A 1,063-nucleotide genomic window follows, 5' to 3' on the forward strand; every position below is an offset into this window, starting at 1 on the left:
CTCGCTGCTTGCTTACCACTCCTGGCCCCAGCGGTGGAAATACCCTAGACTTTGCGCTTAAGATACCTGTTTTTTTTTTTTTTTTTTTGCAGGTGGATTGCAAAACTTTATTAGTAATTGGATCTTATGAGAAGACCCGAGACAGAGATGGTATCTCCAGCAGCAGCAGCAACAGCAGCAGGCAGGGCTGCCCGGGGCCGCGTCTACCCCAGTGGGAGAAGGACACGGCCTGGCCCCCCCATGCACAGCCGCAGGCCCCTGAGATAACCTCGCCCGGCCAGACCAGCAGGTGGACTAGCCAGTCCTGGAGGGCAGCGGGTGGAGGAGTCCGAGAGGTGACCCTCTGGGCCAGCATCACCAGGGCGGCATCATGGGCTGTGGGTTCTACAGGTAGGACATCACCACCGCCGAGATGGACAGCATGAAGCTACTCATCATCTGCTTCGTGTCTTCAGAGCTCCGGGAGTCGGCAAAGCTGACGAAGGAGCAGTAAACTGCAACCCAAGCGCACCACTTCAGCCTGAGCATGAGCCTGCACATGCTGAAGATCATGCCGAGCAGATTCACGTAGTCGGGCGTTGGGTCGTCCAGGGCTGGGTTACACTCGCTGGGCGGGGGCTTGTACCTCAGCACTTTGTTTGGCCTCCGTGGGTCCGACACATTGTTTGTGGACATAGCGAGTGGAAGGTCGAGCCTCTTGAAGCTACCTGTTAATTCTGTTTTTTTGTTTTGTTTTTTTGTTTTGGGAGCCACACCCAGCGATGCTCAGGGCTTACTCCTGGCTCTGTGCTCAGGAATTACTCCTGGTCCTCAGGGGAGCATATGGGATACCGAGAATTAAACTTGGGTCAGCCACCTGCGAGGCTGACTCCCTCTCTGCTGTACTATCACTCTGATCCCACTTGTTAATTGTCTCTCTCTCTCTCTCTCTCTCTCTCTCTCTCAGCCAATGCCCAGGGGTTACTCCTGGCTCTGCACTCAGAAAATTACTCCTGGCGATACTTGGGGGTCAAATCCAGGTCAGCGGTGTGCAAGGCTCTCCCCGCTGTACTATTGCTTCGGC

At 55.2% G+C, this 1,063-nt stretch overlaps 1 protein-coding gene across 1 annotated transcript; it reads right to left on the reverse strand.

Moving 5' to 3' along the window:
• Positions 1–384: 384 nt before the first annotated feature.
• Positions 385–675, reverse strand: LOC101541301 (PAT complex subunit Asterix-like). The gene has a single exon (XM_055129631.1). The coding sequence runs from the start codon at positions 673–675 to the stop codon at positions 385–387; it is 291 nt and encodes a 96-aa protein (XP_054985606.1).
• Between the last annotated feature and the right edge of the window lie 388 nt (positions 676–1,063).

Source organism: Sorex araneus, chromosome 2 (assembly GCF_027595985.1).
Source record: "Sorex araneus isolate mSorAra2 chromosome 2, mSorAra2.pri, whole genome shotgun sequence".
NCBI lineage: Eukaryota > Metazoa > Chordata > Mammalia > Eulipotyphla > Soricidae > Sorex > Sorex araneus.